This window comes from Oikopleura dioica, chromosome 2 (genome assembly GCF_907165135.1).
Source record: "Oikopleura dioica chromosome 2, OKI2018_I68_1.0, whole genome shotgun sequence".
NCBI lineage: Eukaryota > Metazoa > Chordata > Appendicularia > Copelata > Oikopleuridae > Oikopleura > Oikopleura dioica.
The window spans coordinates 9,947,109-9,970,216 of NC_137292.1; the positions used below are offsets into that span (position 1 = coordinate 9,947,109).

The 23,108-nt window shown below is 40.8% G+C and overlaps 4 protein-coding genes, 2 long non-coding RNA genes and 1 other non-coding gene across 16 annotated transcripts; all 7 read left to right on the top strand.

The window, feature by feature from the left end:
• Positions 1–75: 75 nt before the first annotated feature.
• Positions 76–13,216, top strand: LOC145700625 (uncharacterized). Of its 8 annotated transcripts, none has more exons than XM_081777931.1 (9): positions 76–151; positions 7,750–7,878; positions 8,614–8,853; positions 8,894–9,039; positions 9,424–9,558; positions 9,933–10,014; positions 10,838–11,095; positions 11,160–11,948; positions 13,097–13,216. In XM_081777931.1, the coding sequence occupies exons 1-8, from the start codon at positions 91–93 to the stop codon at positions 11,924–11,926; spliced, it is 1,818 nt and encodes a 605-aa protein (XP_081634057.1). In that variant the 5' UTR covers positions 76–90; the 3' UTR covers positions 11,927–11,948; positions 13,097–13,216. The 8 variants fall into 8 exon arrangements, with proteins under 8 accessions (XP_081634057.1, XP_081634060.1, XP_081634054.1 ...); XM_081777934.1 differs by lacking the exon at positions 76–151 and adding an exon at positions 428–522; XM_081777928.1 differs by lacking the exon at positions 76–151 and adding an exon at positions 1,689–1,833.
• On the top strand, positions 12,601–16,915 carry LOC145700656 (uncharacterized). 3 transcript variants are annotated; one of them, XM_081777971.1, is made up of 7 exons: positions 12,601–12,952; positions 13,000–13,216; positions 13,262–13,320; positions 13,363–13,484; positions 13,952–14,083; positions 14,248–14,337; positions 14,830–15,154. In XM_081777971.1, exons 1-6 carry the CDS (start codon positions 12,819–12,821, stop codon positions 14,307–14,309), a joined length of 726 nt encoding a protein of 241 aa, XP_081634097.1. In that variant the 5' UTR covers positions 12,601–12,818; the 3' UTR covers positions 14,310–14,337; positions 14,830–15,154. The 3 variants fall into 3 exon arrangements, with proteins under 3 accessions (XP_081634097.1, XP_081634099.1, XP_081634098.1); XM_081777973.1 differs by lacking the exons at positions 12,601–12,952; positions 13,000–13,216; positions 13,262–13,320 and adding exons at positions 16,263–16,498; positions 16,544–16,620; positions 16,677–16,915 and having other exon boundaries at positions 14,830–14,951; XM_081777972.1 differs by lacking the exons at positions 12,601–12,952; positions 13,000–13,216; positions 13,262–13,320 and adding exons at positions 16,263–16,498; positions 16,544–16,915 and having other exon boundaries at positions 14,830–14,951.
• Positions 14,558–14,629, top strand: TRNAP-CGG (transfer RNA proline (anticodon CGG)). The gene has a single exon. It is a non-coding gene; the product is annotated as a tRNA-Pro (tRNA).
• Positions 16,916–18,122: 1,207 nt separating the features above from the next.
• LOC145700720 (uncharacterized) lies at positions 18,123–19,209 on the top strand. The gene is made up of 3 exons (XM_081778044.1): positions 18,123–18,153; positions 18,313–18,599; positions 19,031–19,209. The coding sequence occupies exons 2-3, from the start codon at positions 18,377–18,379 to the stop codon at positions 19,207–19,209; spliced, it is 402 nt and encodes a 133-aa protein (XP_081634170.1). The 5' UTR covers positions 18,123–18,153; positions 18,313–18,376.
• A 92-nt stretch (positions 19,210–19,301) lies between these two features.
• LOC145700658 (uncharacterized) lies at positions 19,302–20,414 on the top strand. Its single transcript, XM_081777975.1, has 2 exons — positions 19,302–19,841; positions 19,905–20,414. Exons 1-2 carry the CDS (start codon positions 19,342–19,344, stop codon positions 20,071–20,073), a joined length of 669 nt encoding a protein of 222 aa, XP_081634101.1. The 5' UTR covers positions 19,302–19,341; the 3' UTR covers positions 20,074–20,414.
• Positions 20,415–21,828: 1,414 nt separating this feature from the next.
• Positions 21,829–22,400, top strand: LOC145699811 (uncharacterized). The gene is made up of 2 exons (XR_014134086.1): positions 21,829–22,236; positions 22,283–22,400. It is a non-coding gene; the product is annotated as an uncharacterized LOC145699811 (long non-coding RNA).
• A 39-nt stretch (positions 22,401–22,439) lies between these two features.
• On the top strand, positions 22,440–22,953 carry LOC145700012 (uncharacterized). Its single transcript, XR_014134128.1, has 3 exons — positions 22,440–22,543; positions 22,616–22,708; positions 22,777–22,953. It is a non-coding gene; the product is annotated as an uncharacterized LOC145700012 (long non-coding RNA).
• Positions 22,954–23,108: the final 155 nt, after the last annotated feature.

The window sequence follows — 23,108 nt, forward strand, 5'->3', positions numbered from 1 at the left end:
TTTCTCAACACTTTTAAACGATATATATTTTGACGCGGCAGCGTGTTATTAGACGCACAAAAACATGATAATTATTATTTGAAAAACTGCATGAAGATTTCCGAATTTCCCAGAGGCCGAATTCGATCCGAAGATGACGACGTTTTTGTTGGTAAGTTCCTGACCTTTAGCCTCCATTCTCAGCGCTAAATCGGGCATTAACTCCCCCTGGAGGTCAGGGTCAAATCGGGCGGGGCTAAGCTCCGAGCCTCACGGACCAGGTGGCGAGTAGAGCCTTCCTGGTTTTCCGGGGGTTAACAAACCATAATTGCCTTTTTCATAGCCACTTGCGCCGTAAAATTTCTCATAAATCGGACAAAAGCTGCCCGCTTGCTGATCCAACGCCATATATTTTCATCTTTTTTCCCACTTGAGAACATAAATAACCATAAAAACAGCTACAATATAGAGATAAAAATCTAAGAAGACCGGAAAACATGACTAGAGTACTCAGACCGAAAACTATTTCTTTCAAATTAACAGGTGACAAATACATCCCAGGGAAAGGGAGAGAGAGAGAGAGAGACATTCAATTAAACAATCAAAGATAGAAAATATAGTGGGAGGGAAATGTAATAAGATCAAAGCGCTTATCAGGCCTGTTTTTCTTTCATCCTCTCAGAAGACATAGAAAACTTATTTTTAACAGAGAAACAGAGAGATAAAAGCTTCTCCAATGCCAGAGAGACAGAGAAAATTGCCATTTTGGTTCTCCAAATTATAGTTTAAAATAAATCCAGTAACTTATCTATTTGGAACGTCACGCCAGAGTTAATCTGCTGAATGGAATCTTTTCACTTCCATTCAAGCCTGCCGTTTTAATAAAAGAATTACGTGCGTATCACTAAATACGGACGAAATCTTTACGAAATTTTGATACCCAGCCAAAATCAAGGCTTGGCAACCTTATTTATCGGAAACTCATGATTGGGTTGAAATTTTATTACTTTATTTTGGAGAACCAAATCAGTCAAAGTATAAAATCTTCAATGTCATAAATAATGAAATGAATGGTGATAGAGTGGTTCCTAGAAGGAAACGTAATTTTGAGGCCAACTTGAAAATGTTTGAAAATTTAAATCGCCAAAAAGGTAATCAAATTATGAAATTAAGTAAGAAAAAAAATTCTATCGCTTCTGATAGTCGCAAAAATGGTCATAAATTTGAAAAATTAATTTTTATTATTGAGAACTTCTTCTTATTATAAAACAGTTTACTGAGTAAGGTTGTATTTCATGAACAAGTAAAGATAGTCTATTTTTACGATTGTTGATGTATTCGCGATCTGCCCCGATGCAATTATCTAATCGGCCTCAATGCTAATTGAAGTGGGTGACTTTATGTTTTATGGGAATGCATTAGGTGTCTTCTTTTCCTTCCGCGCTTCGCACAAACATCAAAGAAATATCGTTACGTTGAGTTGTCGTTAAACTTTTCGCGTTTAATGAATCCTCCGTTACAGACCTTCTCAGACTCAAAACGGCCTAAAATCAAGGGCAATCTGCTCAAACGCAGCCTTTTCTTTATATTTTTCGTAAAACAATCAGACACCTGATACGACGGACAATTTCAGTCAAACCTCGAGAAAAGAAATTTGAGCGTTACGTCTTCATTTAAAAAAGAAATCGAGGACGTTTTTTAAGAAAAGAGAACTGAGAAAAAATATGATAAAAAGCTTGGCAAGAAGAAGGTTGAGCGTTCCGGTTGTTTCTATCGCGGAAGAACCGGGGATCGGAAAGAGAGATTCTTATTTGAGACGGGGGTCTATTCCGAATCCAGAGCCAATTCCAGAACGTAAGTTTCAAACTCGATAAATATCATAAATACCCCTATGATATCATAGTCCCTGAGTTAGGCTTAGAGTTAGCCATAGCCCGACCGATGGTCCCCTCAAAAAAGACTCCCCAGAAAAGAATTGACTTTAGCGTTAACGGTTTGTGAACTGTTACTGGAGCAGTAACTGTGTGGTCGCGTGAAAATTAACCTGAGAGAAAGAATAACGTATAAATTTAAGGGTCATATAAATGTCTCTATTTCTATATTTGCCATTCTGAGTTCTTCTTTTTGTTTTCTGACATATTTTCGCACATAAAAGGCGATTAAAAGGCTTAGTGACTTCCGCCATAAATTCGTTGTTGATTCCTTCAACTTTGGAAACGTTCAAAAGTTCTGGAGGAAGATTTGATGTTCTGATTTTTTACGAATGGTGACGTAAGGGTGGTCCTGCGGCGTGTTCGTTTACTGAGTTAAATATTAAAAATGATGGACGCAAAAGCATTTACCCGCTGCAGCGCAATCCGCACTGAATTGCGGATGTTTGATCGATCACCGACCATCCCAAAATTCTGATTTTTCTTTTCATAATTCAAGAGAGAGAAACATAAGAAGAAAATATTGCTAGAAACTGTTCGTTGATGAAAATATGACGGCTTTGGGGGTGAAACGAGCTTCGTTTAGACTCAATAAGCCGGATAGTAAGTTATTTCTTTTGTTGAAACTCTTTCTTTTCTTGAGCTGGAATTCGTGAGTCTTTCAAGGAATTTTCATTGTGCTCTGCTTTTTTGACGTAAACGCGGTAGATATTTATTATTTATAAAAATATGGTCGCGAATTCCGTATTTTATTGACACCCTTAAGAAAATCGCTAAATAAAGCCGCTCCCTGATTGAGGAATTCGTTCTCCACTTGCACAATACTTAAAAACTTGCCAAATTGGAATCGTGAATAGTTGAATGTCAAATAGCACAAGTTAGTTTGCTCAAATAGAATTTATTCTCATCCATGGATGATTCGCGGATTCGTGACTTCAAACAAGGTCAACGAACACTTTCCTCGCCTCGTGCGTAAATTCGTCTGTCAAAAAACTTGTCACACTATTTTTTACATTGTCAATATTGTTTTTCATATTTCAAAATATCCATCTGACTTCGTTCAGTCTGAAAATCTGATTTTCCTCCTTGATTTCGAAAAAAATCTTAGATGACAGATTTTGAGGCTGATTCAAAATTTTGCTTCTGGGAAAATGTTACAAGTTTTATCGCTGCATGGTCTCAAGAAACGCATTAACTCGACAAACAGATAGCGCTTTTTCGGATTCGCCCAGCTTGCTCAGCAGTTTCTACACAGCTTAATGGGCTGCTCTATGAAAAAGGCCAAATGAGTTTCGATTTTTGACTCTTCTGTCCCTTAAAATACTGAAGATACCCTTAATTTTCTATTTGAACTTGAAGCTCTGGAATTTATCTTTCAAATGAAGCGAATTTCCTTTGAATTTGAACATTTTTAAGGGTGTGAGGAGCCTATGATTTTGAAAACGTCGAAATGTGGACTAGGGACTCTCGTGGGTTAAAATTTTTAAGTAGCCAGACGTTGTTTTTGAGCATTTCCGCAGATAGCGTATTTATCAAACACAACTGTATTGGCGACGGTGCTACCGGGAGACAGTAATTGCGTCTGTATCAGCGAATTAGTGACGCCCGTAAAATAAAGTCCCCCCAGAATCGAAAGAGGCGAGTTTCCCACATTCGGGAAAAAATCGCGATTCTTTCAAAGAACCACGCGGATCTTATCGATCTCCGTTCTGTTAAATTAAATACAGTCAAATACAGTTGTATTTGGCGGGAAAAGAATCTAACTGACGTTGCATAAAAATTCTCTTACAATCTGAAGGAGTTAAAATGTTCCTAGATAACCCGATTATCGCCAAATATTCTCATTGCCCAAAAGAGCAAATTTCAAAAGTACAAGTTAAAGTGGTTGGTGGAGAGCTTGCGCGTCACAGATTCCGCAAATTCTTACCGTAAAGACTTATTGACATTTTTGGGGGCGACATTAGGACCTACAGATTCTGTCGTACAGAAGTATCTGTTCTTAAGGAAAAGAACGGAAACGAACCAAACTGAATATTCGAAAAATTCAAAAGCTTCAAGTTCAAAATTCTCACGAACGTCAAATCTGTCCTCAAATGACTCAGGAGGCGTTCTATCAGAAATATCTTCCGTGTTGCATAAATCCCCCCGTCTCAGGAGGATCACGCCAGGGCGGTGCTTTACCACTTGCACAACACATCCCTTTCTAACTGCTAAAATTTCCTGTTTTGGAGAAGTGGGATTTCTTCAGAGAAAGAAAAGTAATCACTGACTGTTATTTTAAATTCGTAACAGGAAGTTTGTTTTGCAAACAGAAGGAAAAAGGTTAGATGAGGTTCTTAGGCACTTACTTTAGTGACTGAAGTTCAGTCAAACTGTAAAGTCGCAGTTACGAAAGAAAAATTGACTAACAAAGCCGCTCGCGGCTTTCGCATATCAAAAAAAGGAGAAAAAGCCGCGCGCGGCTCTTATCATATTTTTCGACTACAGGTAAAGCCACTAGTGGCTTCCAAGAAGAAATAACTTAAAGGAAAGCCAACATAATTTTGCGAAAAGCGAAGTGAATAATTTGCTCTTGGTAAAAATTCAGGAGGTGGCAAATTCACTGGGTGGTCGAGTAGTAACAGTGCTGAGTGTGAGAGTGGCCCTGCCTTGGGTGGGGGCTCAGCTGCTCGCTGCGTTCTGAGCGATTACTACGGCGCGGTGGTGGTGGAGCAGGGCGCTGGGCGGCGATTGGCGGAGGAGCGCGCGCAGCGCCGCCGATTGGCTGGCCGCAGCGGCCCACGCGATTGGCCGAGCGCTGGCGACCACCGCGCCGCCGCCAGATTCAGTCGGCCTTACTTTCTCTTTCTCCTCTGAACATTTTCAACCAAAACAAAAAATAGCTCTTTTTTGAAAAAGAAGGGCGACCCGCGTTTTTTTGGAGAAAAAGTACTTAGAGAGAACACGAAGAAGAAATATTTACCGATTTGAAGCGAAACAATTTAGAGAAAGAAAAATGCGAATTTAGAAAAAAAAAAGAAGGAAAAAATATTTTCGGTAGGAAATTCAGTTTTTTTATTCAGCGTCAAAAGAGGTTGTCCCGAGAATTTTTCTTCGATAGAAAAAGAGATTTCTTGATTCAAAAGCCAGTCGGGATAGAAAAAGGCCTAATCTCTTTCTCAGCTGGTTGTCGAACAATTTTACTTGTTGAAATCGGATCGATTTTTGCGTTATTTCGCGACGCGGACTTCTTTTATCATTATTAAACGGATTTCGCGTTTTATCGTGTTTTCTCCGTCGCTTATCCGGTATTTACAGTAATTCCTATGCTTCTTATTTTTAAACTGTAAGAGAGGAATTTTCTTTTGAAGCAAAAGCCGCGAAATACTGCAGTTTTTAGGGGAAAATATTGAAAGCCGCAAGCGGCTTTTGCAAATTCACAGCTTACTCTAGTGGACTCTACTGACAATCAACAGATTTATCGATGCTTTCTATGGGGAATGGCTTTATTGATGTAAAAATATTACTGTAATAACGTCTCGTGGAATTTATTCATTCGAGGATTACAGTAGCGTGAGTTGACAAAATTTTAGCCGGTTCACATTTGTCCAGTAGTTTTTACGCCTTCCTTTCTGCTGAGCACATACTTTTTTGAGTCTGCAGCTTGGGAAAGCAGGCGCCTGTATTAAATTTGTCGCAGTTTCCGGACGCTGAAAGTATTAAAAAACTGCTCAATAAAGCGCGAGAAAGAAATTGAGAAAGCTCCTGTTGATCCCAGTTGACGTGGAGCGTGACGTGAAAAAGCGCGAAATCAGTGATCTTGACTCGCGAAAAGTAGACCCGCAAAGTCTGGGAAGAGAATCGAGAAATCGAGCGCTAGAATTTTCGTCAGAGATTTACGCGAAAGAGAATCTGGGGAGAATTGTGAGTACTTTTGAGAATCAAGTTTATTTCATACAGAAGACATTCATTACAAGAACACCTTGAAAACGAAGCTTTTCCATGTAGGATATTTAAAAACCATCGATTCCTACCGAGACGCCAGTCTGAGTCGGATTTCAATAACATTACGATTATTTCCTCCCGTCTTCTTGTTCTTCTTTTTCGAGTCTCTAGAACGGAGAATCCAAACCTCGTTTCATTACAAACTTGACAAATCCGCCTTTCATTAGCATCGTAATATTCGGATCGTGTATCATGGCCGCTCTCTCAGGTGACGGGTTTATATCAAAAATACAACTGCGTTGACATGATTTCGATGGCCTGTTGAATATCCGCCAGAAAAACGCTCAAGCTTTTAGGTTTTTCGTTTATTTTATTTATTAGTGTCTTGGCCATTAGGGAAGAGCGTTTTTGGACTGAACAAAGAAAAATTTAAAGAGATTTTATTTTAAAAAGCTATTTTTAAAGCATTTTTTTCGAGATGATAAAAATAATTCTGCGTCAAACCGTAAGCCGCAAAGCTACCCAGCTTATACTATTTTATATTCTTGAATAGGCAGATCGCTCAATAACTATTTTCTTTTTTCTTCCTTTCAAAGAGTCAAAAACTCTGATCCGATTTTGTCCACCACGGGGGTAGCCAAATGCCTTTTTCGTTTTCCTCGGTCAAACTCACTACTCGCCAACGCGACAGAAAAAGAGATCATTCAGCCCTAATTGTCGCCAAATTGAAGTTTCCCCCTTCCTTTTTTTCTTCACGCCGAGGCTTTTTTTCTACATTCCGAGACTTTATTTTTATGACAGCTCATTATTCAGACATTGTTTTCGAATAATTTTCAGCGACATTTCTAATGTCGAAAAGAGGAATTATAATTGGAGAAAAAATTAACCGTTCTTGCAAAAGAAACCTAAGCTCGGGAACCTGAGTAGAAAACCTGAGTCAGGGCCGGAAACCCGCTTCGCCAGAATTTAAAAATAGATTGGAATGTAAAATTTGCGAATCCGCTTCGCGGCTTCGGGGACTTTTAAAGATTCTATATTTTGAATATGATATTCAAAACTGTCTGTAGTTTTCATTTTATTTAGCTTGTTTATCATGTTATTTAGCGCTGAAAAAGACGTTCAGCGTAACTTGCCTTTCTGTTTCTGCATTTTTTCTTTGCACTTTGCGTCAACTGGGCAAATAACTTTGTACAGCAGAAAGCAAAATACGGCGCCACGACAAATTGAAGGGGTGAAGCGCGAGAGATAACTCTAATCCTCTGACGTGATTCCGGACAAAGGCTGCTCGGATTTCGCCAAAGCTCACGCCCCCGGGCTCTTTTCAATAATTCCTTTTAACTTTCTCGTGGAAGAGAAAATACAGAATAGGAGATTTGACTTTCAAAATAATTCGTGGCCAATAAAGCTAAAGAAAAGGTTGATTGATCTGTTATATCTTTCTTTCCACTTTTCGCGCTATTTGGCGCCTAAAAGCGGGCTCTTATCCGTACTTATAGAGATGTTCAAGTGTTTACATTGAATACTCATCCAAGAGGAGACCTGATATATTATCGTCTGAGCGACCTGGCGTATTCGGGCCAAACAGAAAAATACTCTTAATTTCGCGTTGCCCGTTTTTCTTTCTAAAATCGTTGACCTTTGTAAACATCCATCTTGGCCTCATCCTTAATTTGCCATTTCAGCCCCTGGTTTATTTTTACTAAAATTGAAATTTCAAATTTGTGATTCGAATGAGTAACTCTCTCCAAACACTTTCCCCGCGCGAATTTACATTGATCTTGACGGGGTAATCTTTGTCGAGCACTTTTGTCAATAAAGAGCGATTTTGTTGTTCCAGGTTGAATTTTGGGATTAATTTTGTGAAGTGTGCGCCAAACACGCACACCGCGTTATATATTATAATGTTTGATTTCAGATGACATGACGCACTCGGCATGCCTCCCGTCCTTCGGCACGTCCAATTGTCGCCAGTTTGCCGAGAACATCTTCGACAAGTCGAAATGCAAGAACTGCATGAAGCCACGCGAAGATCACGTCGGCCTGGGTAAGAATTACTGTCATTCGATGAAAAAATAGTTTTGTATCTATCAGGCACAACGAAATTTTCTATGACAAGTTGTCATGACAGCTTTTATAAAAAAATGATATCATGGAAGAGAAATTTCTTTTATTTTGTTACTGAGGGGGCATGCTATTAAACCATCGAACCATTTAAGCTACTATCATTAGAGACGTCAACGAGCTTCAAATTTTTGAACGTTCAATCTTGTGGGAAATCTACCCGCCCTTATCTCTACATACAGGGCTGAGCTATTGTGAGAAACAATCATTAGGATAGGACCTAATTTATATGCAAAGCTTCTGCGCCCCTCCTTATGATGCTAATTTGAGCACTACCATCCCTAATTTTAAATTCCTCGCGTCCGTTAAATTTAGGCCTTGGTTTCGGCCTTAATTTGGGGGTAGTTGAAGGAAAAGTATCAGTATAAATAACATCAAGACTGCTTCCGGTGGTTATATGATAGTTTCCCACAACATGTGCATTCAATATTTTCCCTTCGACGTCAATTTGGCTACGGACCAGAGCCTCAGCTTTTGGACTTTCATGACTGTCCAGAAGCTCGCGCCAATATTTGCGAAATAATAGCCACCCCATTTGTGATGCAAATTATATTTTCTAAAGTGTCCCGCTTTCCCAGGTGTCTCAATGTGTTACTGACGTATAAAGACATCAAATGATATCGTATCGATGTCGATTAGCCATCATTGTTTCTTTTAGCGTCTGCTGTCGTAAGGGCTAAGCCGGTACATTATGGATGGTTAGGACTTGCTCCACCAGGGTGGAGTGTCGGCGCTGGTCGCCGATGGCAACGCAGGTTTTTCATCCTCTTCGATTTGGGCACACTTTCCTGGGCACTTGACGACAACGCGGGCACCGAACCAGCTGGATCCATTGACTTGAACAAGCCGTTTTCAGTTGAGAAAGCGGAGAATCTCACGCAGCTTCCAAATACCATCTGTATGTTCAATTCTTGATCTACATATTTATCATTCGATAGGTATAACGTCCAAAGATGATGGCAGCCAGATCTTGGTCCGATCGGATAACAGTGAAGAGTTCATTTTCTGGTTCAAGAGCATGCAAAAAATGATTGCAGATTGCGAGGAAAAGGCAAAGGAAGACAAGCGGAAGAAGAAGATGCTGGTAAGTGCGCTAATTAGTTGCTAAGAAAGATGAGTAAACAGTTTATTAACATCTTCTATCCATAGCAAAACGCCGAGGTAAGGCAGTTTTCGAGCTGAAATAAAACTGTGATTATTTCCGCAAATTGACGGGTCGCGCGCAGCTTCAAAATCTTCCCAGAGATTTTCAAGATGCGCTGCCTCTTTAGAAATTTGGATTTGTCAGAGATTTGTAATTTGAAAATTCCATTCTTGATTGCAACTGATTTTCATTATTATCGAAGGATATTTTTGTAAGAAAAGAGCTTATCGGTTGTTTGGTACAATCGCCGATAAGGGCTTTTGATCTTGTTTCGTCTTTATAAGTACATTTTCGGGACTATGTCTGACTAGCGTGTATCCTTAGGCAAACAGACGACGACATCACACAGTTTCGGTGACTGCGACGAACAGTGCACTCGCTGAGGCCCGGACGAGTTTCAACCGCGAGCGGCGCCATCAAACCATGACAAACAGCTCCGTGAGTAGTGTTTGGACACAGGTAAATTTCATCTGGTGCACTTTCTTTGGTGATCCGGGTGATATTTACTGCTTTAACTTTTTCTCTCGACTGCCTTACTTTTTGATAAACTTGACCGCCTCGCGCTCGAGTTTGAAGGTCAATCAAATGCTTATTTGGACAATTTATCAAAAGAAGGGCAGTTCTATTTTATTTTACGAACACTTGAAAGAATTTCAAATCTGTACTCTTTGTTGATTTCAATCGTAAAATAAAATAAATTCATTCTGGTGAGTTGAAGAATATTGAAATTGGATGAACTTTGGCTCGCTTTTAACTGTTTTGAACGTTAACAATTTCATTTTTTCTTCCGCCCTAGAATTTTCCTTCGATAAATCGTTATTTCATTTTCCTAGGGCGGCCTCACAAAACGCGAAAGACCAACTTCCCTCGCCACTACCATTCCTGTTCAATCATCCGCTCCTCCTACTCCTACAGGTAAGCCAACATGTGACCTACATGTTTCATGTAGTTACAGTTGTAGTTTACAGTCAATCCAGTAAATCAACGAAAGTTTTTCTGACAAATACACCTTCCTCCCGGCATTTTAAAGATAATAACCGGAAACTATTGCGGCTAATTTGGCCAGCTGTAGAATGTGATCCTTGTTGAAATTTCATTTCAGCGACGCTCAATCTAATTTGACTCCCTCGGATTTAAACTTTACTGTTTGGCTCGATTAGATACGCTCAGAGCAAACTCGTTCAAGGTCAAATGGTTGCACCTTGCAATTCTTGCACGATTTCGCATTTAAACAGTTATCACTTGTGATAGCCTAATTAGGCCACCTAGTAAATAATTATCACCATTTCTCGAGGAATTTGATGTTTGTCAGAAAGTGAAGTTGATTTCTTTATCACTCGTACTCTGTTTGTATTTGAGCGAGTACGGTGGCAACGGTGATTAACCCAAAAACGCACAATCGCAATGTCTGTAATCTCAATGTCACTACGCGTCGAGTTATCCTGACAGTATCTGTGGGATAACTCGACGCTGTCGAATCGATACCTTCTTCAAGCTAACAATATGCCAATTGAAATTTTGATACCTTCAACGATTCGCATTCATTTCTCGTGAACTTACGCAGCTACAGTTGACCTTCAAGCAAACTTTCGATATCGTGAAAAATGCGGAAGTCGAAATGATTCCCATTTCGCATTTCAGCACATTTTCTTTTCCTTGGCCTTTGTGGCTTCGAGATGGTTTCGATTCAATCAACAGTTTTGTGATTTTTACCCACGCCCTGACACTGATTGTCTAGGGAGCGGACTAACACCAGCTTTATGTCGTCTTGTCTCTCCACAAGCTCTACCGATTCTAGAAAATGACAAGCCAACGAGCCCGGATCACAAATCGACCAGTCCCACTGGTCTCACGCCTTCTGCGTCTTCAAGAGCTGAAGTCGACCGACTCGGGCGCAAAGATCGACGAATTCAAAGCTCGCGCATCGCAGAATCTTACAATCGTCCTTATACCTCTAGCACCTCCACATCTTCGTATTCTGGGCGTAGCGCGTCTGGTGAGTGAACTTCCTGTTCTTCGAATTCAGTAGCTCTTGAACGCGTTATTGATTCACCTTTTAGTTGATCGACGTGTGAACTACGGCGCAGAAGCTCGTGCCAGGACGGCATCTTCAGACGCCGCCAGCCCCTTGAAGGCATCCTGGCTGTCCCTCGTCAACGCAAGTGGCTTCGCCGAGGCGGCGTCGCAAGTCGATACCTCCTCCTCGAATCGTATGTGGTTTACCTTGTTGCCCAGTCGCCTCATTGCCTACGCCAGCCCATCGAGTTCGTCTGTTCTCTTTGAACTCGAGCTGCGCAAGGCTACAGTGAAATCTTACGATGGAGAGAAGAACAAATACGCCTGTTTCATCGTTTCTTCGGCCGAGAAAGCGCTCACGATCGGCGCACTGACCGAAAAGATCCGACGAAATTGGATTGAAACACTCGAAGACGCAATCAACGCAAAGGGATCGAGATCGAGCTCGATTTCTAGCTCCAGTGATCAACCCGGAGCAGATATTACCAATCTGCCTCCAAAATCCGCCACCACCGAGTTCTTCTCGCGGCAGTTCCTCATCCATGACATCTTCCTCTTCAGTGGCGACCAGCGTGCTGAGCTCGTCCGCCTTTTCCGACCAAAACCGAGTGCCTCCAGTCTTTTCCGAAATTACACCGACCGCAGTAGTACGACCCCAAGAAGTCGTCAAGCCAACGAGTACGACGGAACCCGAAGTTACCGATCCGCTAGCGCTAAAAGTGACCTCCCGAGATTCTCCACCGCTCAGAAGAAGACGCAATCGAGATCGACGAGATCGTGGAGATCGGTCAAAGACTCTCGATCCTTCTGAGATCTCTCGGATCATCCAACGCAGGAATGTTTGCTCAATTGCATTTCATAATCTTTTTTACCAAGATGGCTTGGTAATTAAAATCACTAGTTATTACTTGTTGATAAGATAAGGAAGCACGCGTTGGGACTTTTCTAGTGACATAAAAAAGAGAATGACGTTTCTTCTCTTCCGAAAGTAATAAATTTGAGAGAGTCTCGTTTACAGGACCAGCTAAAAATGATTGATGCAGTAATAAACAAGTTTTCTGTCCATATTCATCAAATATAAAATTTCTTGATCTTTTGAATCAGCGATATAACTTTCTTTAGCTGCGTAAAATCGATCATAATCGACGCTTTGTGGCTCATAAGAAAAGTTTAAGTTACAGTAATTTAATCGATAACAAGGTCAATTTTACCGTGGACCTTCATAAATTCGCTAATAAAGAGACGCTGAGTTACAGCGTGTGAAATCAGAACACGCAACTTTTGCATGTGTTGATTTGTAGCCTTTTTCGAAATAGAAAATCCTGTTCGATCATGTCTGTCCGGGCTGGTACGCTCTGGTAAAAGACGTTTCTAGTGTTCCTAATTTCATTAACAACTCAACGCTTGTTTGACGTAGCGAAGGTGCCAAAAAGTAATTTTCTTTAGTCAATTTTGCCATTTGATGCTATAGTGTTGAGATATTTTCGAGAAGTTGACTAAATCATCCTCAATCATACTCTTGTGGAAACCACCTGCTAACCACATGGCAAGAGGAAAAGCCCCAAGAACCCCTCTTGCCTCCCCTTGCGACGCATTCTTCCACCACAACTCGTAAATTTTAGTCCTTTAAACACCTCGTCAGAGGCGCGCTCCTCGGGTATATAACATTCATTGAGGCTCGTTAGGGTTTCAAATTGATAAAAATGGACTTGAAAAATTCGCGTTTGAAATCGTGCTGGAGACGGCAAGTTCTCCGGCGGCGTTTTGCCGAGGATGTTGACTTAGAGAAGCCCGTTTCCTCACGATTACTTGATCTGCGAGCTGCCAGAAAGGCTCGGTAAGAAAGCCCCTTCAAAACTTATTCGTAAACTTCCCTTTTTAAAGAGAAAACAACTCTTCCAACGTTTCTACGCCCGACAGCGGGTTTGGAGATGAGGACTACCAAAGACCTACCATAGAACAATCATTGAGCAAACCTGAAAGTGATTTTGAAAAGACTACAACGGAAAACAAGAGCTCTTCTCCAGTAACTGCGCCGGCTGTCGACATCTGGAAAATGATTCAGGAACGAAAGCCGGAGCATAAAACAGCGAAAATTGAGGTAAATGATTCCTCCTAGAGTTTCTTATCTAATCCAATAATTCAGAACGGAAAGGACAACTCGGAACAACTCAAAGGCTTGGAACAGGAAAATCACCGATTGAGGTACTTTCATTTAGATTTTTCTCAAACTAATTACTCTTCTAGGGACGAACTAGCTAACACATGTCCGAAAAGCGAACTCAACGAGCTGAGGCGAAAACTGGAAGCAGCTGAAAGCGAGATTACTGATCTAAAAGCGCACGCCTCTCGCCGCCCCGCGCTGAAAGGTTTGTTTTATACTTTCTAAGCTTATTCTTTGCATGCTGCATGATATCTCGATCGAGAATAGCCATATTTTTCACATAGTCCTTGTTGTATTCCCAAGCGCTCATTATGATGATGCTATTGCGAATCATCTGAGCTCTTTCTAGCGACAATAGAAAAAGTTAGAACAATGCATGAATAATCTAAACCGCCGCATGTTTTCCTCTTTCATTCGCAAGACTCCTTTACAATGCTCCACGGCCATCCCTTTCCCCTGAAAAGTAACCACCGCACACATTCATCACCGGGCGTTCGTTCTGCGCAACCCAATCGCTTCATTAGTCATATTTTTCTCTCATCATTCATATTTTCTCTCACTCACACGCTCCAGTAGTAGATAGAAGCTTCTTTTCCATCCTCTTTCGCGCTGCAATTCATAAATCATCAGCTAACGAGTAATAACGGCGTAAATTATGTTTTTATTCCGCAGGAGCTCGGAGATCAGAGATCAGGAAATGTCGCTACAGTCCCAGTTGCGCGAGATTGAGAGAGAAATCGGCCAAAACCACACTCGCCTCGGGGCATTGCTTCAGCGACGACACTCGAACTCACATTCCTGCAGGTGCACCCTTTATTAAAAGACATAGAACAGACCCCAGTTGGTTCAAACTTGTAGAAATTCTTTATGAAAACAAATCAGTGTTCATGCTACTTGTCAGAGAGTTGCATCAACAACTAACATAAATAACTGTAAATGACTGTATCTTTGGTAAACTTGACTCTCAGAGACGAATCGTCTGGAGACGGGGAAATCTTCTCGACGCCGCCGAGCAGTCCCCAACCAGTAACTAACTTGCCAGTTCAATCACAAGCGAGGTACAGTAGCTCATCACAATAACAACTTCACGTATTTCAATGTCTAACAACAGGACCCAATAATAAGCTACCAAAACAGTATTTAAAGCGTTGAAACGAGCATAATTTTATGCCGGAAAGTGGCATTTAGTCGGAAGGCAGCGTAAAATTTCGCGACCTTTGGCGGGGCCTCCTTCCTCGACGGGTATTTATGTATGCACGGGAGATTGGCACACGGTGTGGCTCGTTGGTCTAGGGGTATGATTCGCGCTTCGGGTGCGCGAGGTCCCGGGTTCAATTCCCGGACGAGCCCTGTCTTTTGCCTCTTTTATACTGTACTCTTACAGTACTGCAAGTACTAAGATCAAAGTCCCGAAAGTAGTTTCAGAGGATCATTTCCCATATTGAAACTTAGGTCCGTAAATTTTCAACTTTCTCATCCTCTTTTTGGCTATTCTCGACTATTTATCTTTTCAAAACTGTGTCATTGCAAGTTTAACACTCTTGTTTCAGTATTGACAGGAGCCGCTTGAAAGGGCTTGAATCTGACGTTGCGCGTCTTCAACTGGCCCTTGACGATTCCGTCGCTGCTTCAAAAGAATCCGCCAAACAGTTCAAAGCCGACTTATCTGCTGGTAATTTGAAAACAAACTCCTCCTCTTCTTCAGCCCTTCCTCTGAAGCCGCGCTGGCGTCGATTGAGAAAACCTATTCCAATCCGCTACTCGTGCCACTAAGAGAATATTTATAAATAACACACTTCAAACACTCTTTCTATCACACTCAACTAACACTAAATAAACCCGTCTTTTGGGTACTAGTAAATCTTTCTTCTATTCTTTCTTCTTTCATTTTCAACTTTTCGATTCAGATATAAATAGGTGATAAGTTTCGAAAAATGTTTTCAGGCCAAAAAATCACTTTTTAACTGTTAGTGCCATCTTCACCGCCGTTTCAAACCGAGTCGAACGGTATATGTATCTCTTGAAAATTCTAGAGTTTCGGGTACTTCCGGTCAAATTTACGAAATTCTAGTTTTCCACTGCCGTTTTTGATACAGAAATGGTACTATGGCATATAGCATGTCAAAATGACCGCTAAGAGGTGAGGAGTGCAGGGTCTCAAAAAATAAGTACTTTTGCAAAGAAAAGTACCTAAAAATAATTATTTTGAGATTTTTAGCACTAAAAATATCAATTATTAATTTTTCGGGCAGAAAGCAGATGGATAATCAAATTTTATCTCTTATAAATAAATCTACAAAGAAAACTACATTTAAATCGAAAATTTCTTGAAATTTGATATTTTTAGTGCTAAAAATCACAAAATAATTATTTTTAGGTACTCTTCTTTGCAAAAGTACTTGTTTTTTGAGACCCCTGCACTCCTCACGTCTTAGCGGTCATTTTGACATGCTATATGCCATAGTACCATTTCTGTATCAAAAACGGCAGTGGAAAACTAGAATTTCGCAACTTGACCGGAAGTACCCGAAACTCTAGAATTTTCAAGAGATACATATACCGTTCGACTCGGTTTGAGACGGCGGTGAAGATGGCACTAACAGTTAAAAAGTGATTTTTGGCATGAAAACATTTTCGAAACATATCAGGTTGATCAATGATTATTCAAAGAAATATGCAAATAACTAGCATTTTTGTTTATTCCAAAAACAATCAATCGCGAAATAATTTGTTATTTTTCCAGATTCACGAAAATTGCTTCGCTCTGGTAAAATCACTCAATTGATCATTTTTCTGACATCTGTCAGATCTATCCGCGTGACGGTTTCATTATATTTTTTCTCTTATTTTTCGTTTATTCATTTGCCAAAGAATCAGAAATGATATTTTCGATAGTATTTTCACTTCTTTTTGGCACAGTTACGCTTCGGCATGGAAAACAGGGTTGAACTTTTGTTTTCTTTGATTTTAAATTTTCCTTCAGAAAAATCTCGTCGACGAGAAGCAGAGGCAGAAAATGACGATTTGAAAAGACGGCTTCAAGCGTCCGAGGCGGAGCGAAAAGCACTTGAATCAGAGTTCAAATCAAAATCCGAGAGAAAAGACGATGAGCTTCAGAGGCTCAGGGCAGAACTTGACGGGCTCAAGAAACTTATGTCGGATGATCTTCAAGTCGCGGTCGACTCAATCGCCACCAGAGGACCTTATATAAATATAGACGTAAGTTGGAGCACCGATTTCCAATGGGCTAAAAAGCTGCTTCAGAGTCCACTTACCGATGTTGAAAGCCAAATTCTTCAAGCAATAAAGGTTCAATCGCGGCTGCACACCTAAGAAGACTAGTGAGACCAACAATTCCAAAAACTTAAATTAAAATATTTCCTTTTTCCCACTCAAGAAAAACAACATGAACCCATCGCTCAAAATCCAAAAGAAAAAAACAAAACCGAGCACCACGATGGTGTGCCTTCTCTTCTGTATCTATCTATTTTTGGTCCTCCTAAAGACTCTTCTAACGTACTCAAAATCACCTCAAAAGCGACTCGAAGTCGACTTCTGTTCAAGTTAACATAATGCATTCTGGCTGTTCCTCTCCGCAGTATCCTCTATATAATGTAATTAAAATCCGCTAAAGTATTATAAATACAATTTCAAAAGGATAAATCTCTCGAAACAGAGGCATATCTTTCAATTTTCCTTTGTTTAATTAGGTCTGTTACAGGGCAGGGAATGCAATAATAGCTTTCAAAGACGATCTCATTATGATCCTCCTCTCCATGCTCCTTTCTTTGGGCAGCGACCCGAATAAGATTAATAATCCTGCGCACATTCCTCATGCTTGTCGATTATTAAATTTTGAACAGGGCGTGGTGACTGGCATGCAAGGCGCCCCTTTCACAGAGAAAGTGCCTCCAGAATTCCAGCAGCTTGTCCAATAGTACTGTTACACTGTCTAAGTGAGCTTTACGAGAGGGCTGAAAAGAGCGTAACGCCCCGGGCGAAATAAACTCACGACTGATGGACTTGTAGTAAACGCTATCGACCGGTGAGGACCACAACGGAGGGGCTTGGGATGGCCTTAGGCCACGCCGATTACCGTCAGACCCTTCTGGTTTGTTAGCCGAGCGGGTGGTAACGAAAACGACCAAACAGTCTGCGCTAATAAATACGAACAAAGTAGGAAGGAAAAGGGTAGTCATGAGAGTCTTACATCGCAGGCGAGAGAATTTGAGAGCGTGAAATCAAGGAAGAAATGAAGGACTATGGTAAGTTTAATTCTCAAATAAACGATTGATCATTCAATCCCCCTAATTATCATAGAGGTTCTATGATAGAACAAGCGTAGATTAAAATAAAGGATCAATACGAAAAGAATTTGAGTTGAATAATTTGAACGTGTAGAATATAATGTAGAAACAAGAAAATCTCATGTTCGACTACGGAATACATCAAGGATAGAATGCGCGCATATTTTTCGAAACCGAGAGTTTCTTACTTTTACAAGAAACCATGAAATAATATATGATAACGAAAATTTATTATGAAAGAATTCTCCTTGCCGGTAGATAAAGATAAATGCGCCCCCAATTAACAAACAAAGGAGATAAGCCTCAGAAGCCCCTTAATAAGTAAACATTTCAGAGCAATCGTGACAATGAACTCCTCTATAATTACATTCCGAACCGGAAGTACGGTCTTCCAAAGCGCTCTCAAGCAGATTCCGAAGAAAAACAATGGTCAGCAGTCGATATTTTCGTAAACGAGGACACTCCTCAAGAGTCGTACTCGCAAGGTTATCTGAATGACAATCCGTCCGAGCATTACGAAGACGAGAATTTCGACGAGTTCGATCATGAATACGTCTATTTCAACAAGTAAGGAATCATTTTAGGGCCTTTTCTGACTTCAAAGGAGTCCGCTGGAGCATATAAAACATGTACCGCTAATCTCCACAAGCATAAAGCGTTTTATATACACACCAGCGATGGGCTCCCAAGTAACACAGTAACAGTGAGATCATCCTTCTTTTGCAGATCGAACACACCATCTGGCGGGGACATCTATATTCGGCGGCAGAGTCGCGAGTGCGAGACGATCATGGAAGAGGACGAGCACGAAATGGTCGAGTTCCTCTCGACAAGAACCTCCAACGTCGCCTCCTCCCTCGGCCATAATCGATCGCCGGAGATCAGCCCTGCCAACACAGCCGCCCGCTTCTTCTCAAGAAAACAACAGCACCAAAACAATCAACAAAACCAGAGCCCCTTCAGAGTTGTAGAAATGCATCCTGCGCAGAAGCTACCGGATGATATGAGCATAGGTAAAATAGAACATCTAGTTTGTAAATTATAATTACAGATTATCTGTTTATGCTTCATAAATTCGCGATTATTGGTTTCCGCCATTATTTTTCGATCAATCAACGAAATATTTTCAAATGATTTATTTACTAATGACTCTTCTTGTTCTTTTCTCTGTCGAATGCGCTGATAAGATGCGGGAGGTCCTGCCGAGAGGACGGGGCGGCGCGGCGTAAATGTTGTTATCTTTCAAACTCTTAGACCCCTTTGCATCATTTTCTTTGATCAACCTTGTTTTCGCCGCGCTTGTCCGTTGGCAGCGGGCTCCGTTGCGTATAATATTAAATATTTTGATTGGCAATTAAAGAATATTGGCACAGGTAGAATATTTACAGGGGATAAATCAACGCACGTGAGGAAATGTAATCTGATTCTTACTTCTTGAATTAAGTGGATTCGCAAACTGAGAAAACTCTTCGCGACTATCCCTTCTACAACCAAATCAAATCGCAGGTGATGCACCTGCCCATCGAGCTCACCAACTCGGACTGGTCCGACGAGGCGAAGTTCTGCGACGAGCTGCGCAATCACGGTGCTCAGGAACGGGAGAAAACTGATTTTCAAAAATGAATATTTTTCTGAAAAATATTCTATGTTTTTTTATTTGTTGTGTTGAGGATATGACCGTCATATCTTCTCGTGGATTTTTGTTGGTTGAGTTTTAACCCGTTGAAGGACACCGGCCGGTTAACGTATCACGAAATGCTACTCGCGTTTCGCCGGAGTCAGGGGAGCCGAGGATCGCGCTCCTCGAGTCGGGCTGGCAGTCGCGGAATCCCTACCTCCAATTCCTCCCACTCCGCCACCTCCAACAGCCAATCCACCAAGCAAACACCAAACCACACTGATGACGAGTCATTCCATTTTGATTACCTCCCCAATCAGGCCGCCACAAATCAGAGCCCGCCCGAGCAAAGTCGCCGGAACGACTTTCAAAAACACAAAATCCAGCCCGCGGATATTTCTTACGAGCCTGAACCATCGGAAGATGATTTCGCCTTCCCGCCACCGCCAGAAAAAGATGAGCCTGTCTACATTCGTCCGAGCTTCCCGGAAAAGAGGAATTCTCGGACGAGAAGGGCTAGAAGGGACAAATACACGCCACAAATAGCTAAATTCAAAAATGAGTCGGGCAAAATTCAATACGAGAATAACCAGACACCTCTTGCGACGAAACGGGCTTACGATCAATCTGCGTATGGGTAAGTCTTTTTACTTTTCTTGCGTCGTTTTCCTGATTTCTCGTAAAATAACGTGGGTTTCAGGCAATTTACACGTTCCTCGCGGTACCAAAGCTTCCCCAACTATCCACGGTATCGGCAGCCGGCCCGTCGCTCCGCCAAAAGTCAACCACCTCTCGCGACCTACTGGCTCCTCGCCTTCCTCCTGTTCATGCTTATGTTCATATCCCTCTTTCCACTGATGTTCATGTGACCAGTCGCTTTAATCGGATCACATGACAAGTTTTCGACAACTTCTGTAACACTCGCTTTCTAACACTAATTTATTAACTCGGGTATCTTAATATTTGTAAAAGTGTATCTCCCGCGCTTGTAAAAATTTATGTCTCGCTTCGTTATTATTTTTTTCTAAAAATGTTTGTTCCTGAACGATATTCAATAGTGTTTAAAACAGTTCAAATCTAATCTAAACATATTCAAGCCTGGATAGATAAAACCCTTGTCCGGCTTCTTAGGAATTTCTTATTTATGCAGTGAAATGCACAAACCCTTTTTAACATAATTTCTTAACAGCATCTTATTTTGCCAATTTCAAATTACTCGTGAAAATTGGCCATCTTTCGCCACTGCTGCAGGTTGAAGATTGGCATTTCGCGAATAACAACAAATAAATAAACTTGAAAAATCATCTTATTGAGTTCTCTCTTGCAGGATTAACCGGTAAACAATTATTTTTTGGGGGATTTCGAAAATTGAGAGCATCATTCAATGACATTCGGGCGGAGAAAGAGAGACGTTTTTTGGAAAGCTGGTATTTTAGGGTGGGGCTTTTCTTCGGAAGTCGTTACTGAAAATTAATTCTGAAAGACCCTTTGAAGTAATTTTTCTTTACAAACTTTGCACAGCTTTTTTTGCCAAGAAGATAATAAAAGTCACAGTCCTTGTGTGCGTTCCAGCTCTTGAGTCCGAATTAGAAAACGACCACAAAATATCCCTGTCGAAATTCGAAGAAGAACACGTTATACTCGAGCCTCAGTACTTTTCAGTTGCGAAGGAAGCACTTTGTCAGGGAACGGAAGCGAGAAAACTCATTCAAAATGCTAAGCACAGCTCTGGAACGAGTTTTCACTGGTTTGACTGGTTTGTTTGATAAATCAAAATTATAAACTCGAAATTACAGACATCATTATTTTGCAAAAAGTGACGGAATTTCTCGAATATGAAGTTTTGTTGCGAGAAGATTTCGACTTTAGCTGTCTTGGAGGATCTTTACTCAGATCTTTTCATGAAGGAAATAGCGGTCAGTTATTTCAATATTTGTAAAAAATAAAAAAAAACAACCAATATTTAGAAATTAAATTCTGCCCGTCATCCTTTGCCGCGCGTGGTGAATTAATCCCGGAAAGCTTTGAAGGGCTGGATTTGCATCAGCCTGTTGGAAAGCTACTTACTGGCATTCTGCGAGTCCGGGGCGATTCTACGATTGAGTTTTCAGCTGCTGACTTTGTCCGGGTTACTGTCAATGATGATTTCAAGGATCAGATCTAAAACAAGACATTTTTAAAGACGAAAAAACATTTTTTGATCCGTTTTAGGCCGCATTGTCGGAAATGGTCCCAAAGAAATTCTTACGTCCGTGGAGAGAAAGTGGCGTACAGCCAAGAAAGCTGCAGAAAAAAGATGATACGGAAGAAATGAAGCAAGATACCTTGGACTACATGTTTTTAATAACAACGGCGAGGGAGAACTTTGAACTTCGAGCATTCCAACGAAAAGTTCATTTTGAACTTGGCCTGGATAATTCCAGAATTCTTTTTCTGATCGGAAAAGGGCTTTATCGAGAAGATGAGCAAATAACTCGACGAATCGACGAAGAAAAACTGCTTTTTCAGGATATTGAAGAGTGGAACTTCATTGATTCTTACGAAACTCTCCCGACTAAGACCTTGTTTCGCTACCATAAAGCGAGTCAGAAACAAGCCAAATGGACAATCTTTCAAGACGATGATGTTTTTATCAACAGAGACAGCTTAGAAAGTGCTTTACTGAACAGAAACCCTAATTCAGAGGAAATCTTCTGCCTGGATAAGTTGATCAAAAATGGAAGAGCTCATCGCGTTGGAAAAAATTCGCTGAGTCGAGATCAGTGGCCGGTTGGCTTTCTCTTTCCTCCTTTTTGCAGCGGTCCAGCATATGTTCTCCCTAGAAAAGCGAGACAGAAGATACTAGATGCAGCAGAGTTGAATAAAAATATGATCGATCACTTTCCTCTTGAAGATGTTCTTTTCACTGGATTGTTGAGGGAAGCTGCCCGAATAGAGGGAAAAGAGTTGAAACTTATTGAAGACGTAGCTTTTCATTTTGAGATGGAGAAGCAAATGAAGCTTTCCCAAAAACTTTTTCTCGCGCTTAGAAGGTATGAATATCATGACTAATATGTTTAGAGAACAACAATTTTTAAGAAAAGATAAGTCGACGACATTGAAAGAAGCGAGCGATCTCACTGGCTACATTGGATAATCATCTATAAAATCAGTACTGAATTCGAAGAAAATATATTGTTTCTAGATAAAATTTTGTTCATTGCTTATTTTGTTTCGGTGAAAATAGTTTCTTTCTCAAAAAAATATTCATTTATCTTCATTTGTCGCGATGGAAAGCAAGCGCTTTCGTGAGAGAGCTCAGCATAATGGCTGTAGAAATAGAGACGTGTTCTTCAAAAGGTCTTGGTTAAAAATATTATGGAAAGACGTTAATTGCTTCTATCAGACAACAAGAATATTTATCCAAAGTAGAGTAACAAAAGAAGATGCTGTTAGACTATCCGATGGATACACAACTGGTGGAGGTTTTACAAGCGTTGATGAAGAATATGCGCAAATCAGAAGGTTATTTGAAATAACTTATTTCGAAGCTTCGATTCTAAAAGAAAGACTTGATCGTACCGTTATTTCAGGCCGCGGCGAGCACATTCCCATTCCCCTCGAAAAAGTCGGCGCGTAGCCCCTTCTCCAAGCTCTCGGCAAAAATACGAGCAGCGACCAATGTCACCACTCGCACGACCTACTCGTTCACCTCCAAAACGAAGGCTTTACGAAAGCCAATGGCCGACGGACTTTGCAAGAGTCGTTCTTACTAGGTAAACTGTTAGCCACCTGCAACTCCTTGAAATCAAGGAAGAATAGCATTTTTCTAAATTAATTTTAGGCTTTTTTTACTCATTGACATTGTCGAAAATCTCAATCGTCGTATTCGCATTCTTTCAGAGCATCCAAGTAAAATCACAGG